This window comes from Lipotes vexillifer, unplaced genomic scaffold (genome assembly GCF_000442215.2).
Source record: "Lipotes vexillifer unplaced genomic scaffold, Lipotes_vexillifer_v1.1 scaffold70, whole genome shotgun sequence".
Taxonomy (NCBI): domain Eukaryota; kingdom Metazoa; phylum Chordata; class Mammalia; order Artiodactyla; family Lipotidae; genus Lipotes; species Lipotes vexillifer.
Window position 1 is genome coordinate 2167519 of NW_006789896.1, and position 2998 is coordinate 2170516.

The 2998-nt window shown below is 46.0% G+C and overlaps 1 protein-coding gene across 1 annotated transcript in view; it reads right to left on the bottom strand.

The window, feature by feature from the left end:
- The window catches only part of HYDIN (HYDIN axonemal central pair apparatus protein), a 342406-nt gene that overhangs the window by 62495 nt on the left and 276913 nt on the right, over positions 1-2998 (bottom strand). Inside the window, 2 exon segments of the mRNA XM_007462964.1 lie at positions 988-1226; positions 1744-1912. Of these exon segments, the coding sequence (XP_007463026.1) occupies positions 988-1226; positions 1744-1912 (408 nt within the window).

Genomic DNA, 2998 nt, shown 5'->3' on the forward strand with positions numbered 1-2998 from the left:
CGGAGCGGCTGGGCCCGTGAGCCATGGCCGCTGAGCCTGCGTGTCCGGAGCCTGTGCTCCGCAACGGGAGAGGCCACAACAGTGAGAGGCCCGCGTAACGCAAAAAAAAATACCAAAAAACAAAACAACAACAACAACAAAATGCCTTAATATGTTCAGACTTTGCCAAAATGGAAGAAGAGATCGACAAAAATATAAAACAATTACAAACAATGTAAAGCTGTATGTCTGATTTAAAACAATTAATTAGAAAGTCAATCTTAAATTACTAATTATTTAGAAAGTCAATTCATTTGAAAGTCAAGACAAAGTACCTGGGAACTGGTAAAAAAAATCCCTAATTTGTCAAGAAGGAATATGACAAATAAAAGCCAAAAGCACTCAGAAAGGTAAATGGTTTTGATTAATTGATTGACAGCCACCTTTTGAAGAATACAGAGTTTTACTGTTGGAACAATTACTAAGTTAGCTGTTGTGATAAAGTGTCTTCAGGGGGAGAAGGTAAAAACAGTCCCGGGAAAGAAGGCCTCACCAGGCTTTCTCTAGTCCAAATTTCCAGGGTACCCTTTGCCATCCCTCATCATGAAGCACAGCTATGATTTCTTTTGATTTAGCTTGCTGTTATAAATCCTACAGAATGACAGATAGGACAATGACTTACTGGTAAGTAACGTAGCACACTAGGAGCACCAGGACAACAGACACAATCCCATGCAGAAGATTTTACATTTGTTCAATTAAAATGTATCACATATTGGACAGCAGTTGGAAAGCACGTGAAGTTTGGAGTCAGACATGTGGGTTCAGAACTGAGATCCACTGATGATTTCTTCCATAATCTTGGATGAGTCACTTCTAAACCTTAGTAACCTTACCCACAAAAGGGGATTGGGGGTGAATTTAGATAAACTATATGAAAGCTCATGGTAAAATATAAAGCACTAATTAACCAGGGAACGGTGAGAGTTAAGAAAATACTTGTCTTACACTTTCTTTTGATGGAGGGAGCTCTCCCCTGTCAGCCCATAAAGGGTGTATTTGAAATCGATTACACCTTGATTTTCTATAGTGAAGGAGGAGCTTTTACGCGTGCCACAGATCAAAGCCCCGAAGCTGATGATGGAGGAGGGGCTGATGTTGTATTTGGAGAACACGGCATTCACAGAAATCTTAATTGGGATGCTGGAAATGATTTTACCTCCTTCTGAGATATTGGGTTCAATAATCTAGAAAGGGAAAAAGGATTGGGAAGATGTCAGCCACCAGCATAACTCCAGAATTTCCATGACTGTCCACTTCATTCTGTATTTTCTTCATTGACATGAAGCCAAGTTCTCTGTATCATTCTCTTTATATTATTGCATCATCAATACGAGTAAATGCTAACATAAAACTTACCGTGTACCAGCCATGGGTCAAAATGCACCACGTGCGCCTCCCATTTTCATTTCCCTTCTCTTCTTTTTCACTTGAAACTCAGTTTCCCTATCTCTGGTCTTGTTTCTTCCGAAGACCAGGGGCCACATTTCTGCTCTGGGGTTGTCAATTTCTGATGACTCTGCATACCTCCCACCCGACCTACCCGTGCCTGTAGTTCCCTAAGCCCTGGTGTATCCTCTCTGGTTGCCACCAGGCCAGCACTCCCTTCCCCCACTGGAGCATGGGTTAGACTGCGTACGCTTCCTTTCGGCGTGAGTCCCACGAGCCTGCCACCGTGTGAGTCCTCCCTTTGAGCTTGCTTACCTGACAGCGCAGAACTGGCTGGTGCTCGATCTTCACTTCCTTTTTTGCACGGAAGAGCACCTGGACATTTGTGGGTTTTTCCGCTGTGGCCAGTGAGCCCTTCTTGGGTTGGACTGAGATCATGGAACTTATATTGGTTGCTGGAATCCCTAAGGAGTCCACAGAAAAGCTGAGAGACAAGAATAAAAAGTCAGTTTTAGTCATTATCTAGGGAACCCAAGACACCAGAGATGAGACTCTAGACTGATAAGTGCCTGCCATGTCCCCAGCCCTGTTTAACCACTATGCGTAGCAGTGTTCACTGTGCTTTGTACTCTGTGACCACCCCTCCGTAGCCAGGATTGACCAGGCCAAGCATTGGTGCTTGAGGCAAAGACTGCCATCTCTAGCCTGCGGTTAAGAGGGGTCCTTGCAGGAGAGCTATGCCTAATAGGAACACGTGATGCTGGATAAGGACCAACTAAATCAATTCATTTCTCTCCCTCCCTGTCTCTCTGTCTCCCTCGCTCGCTTTGTCCCCCTTCCTTCCTCCCTCCCCGCTCTGAGACTGAATGCAGCATACACAGAGGCAACAGTGATGCAGAAGCCAAAGGATCTAAGAAGGAGAGAAAGGGCGGGGGCAGAAGTCATGCAACAGAGGTGTTCAGAAGTGAGGCCACGGCCCAATGCAGGTGAGGTGAGGGGTCACAGAGAAAAGCTGACTCACGAGATGCCAGGGGGACTGGAGCTGAAGCAAGAAACGGAAGCTGAGGCGAGACACCTGCAGTTGCCGTGGGGACCCACATGTTATCCCCAGTGGGGTCCGGGAGACCTGGCCCTTCGTTGCTATGCGCTTGGTGCCTGTGCTTCCTCACTGCCCTGCACATCCCTTCAGTGAACCCTGATCACTTACTCCAACCCAATGGTGCCTCTGTTCCGTGAAGCCTAAAAGAGCGCAGCTAACGTCCTGTCATAATATAAAACAAAACTCACGACGGGCAGGAGTCCAGTTTAGCTTTTATTTATATTTATTTATTTCAATTGAGGGTTCTAAGGAACGGTAGTATTGAGGTGGGACTGCTCTACTTTCAGCAATCTTTGAACTAAAGCGAAATTATCATGAATACACTGAATGCCTCCAAGTCTGCCAGGGGGAAATTCCTTTATCAACTCTGAATTCTTCCGGGGGAGGGATGACCTTCCATAAAATCGATTGGCCATAGGTGCTGGCACTGCCTGAGGGACCTCCTCCCTCCCTGCACCCAGCGTCACTCTT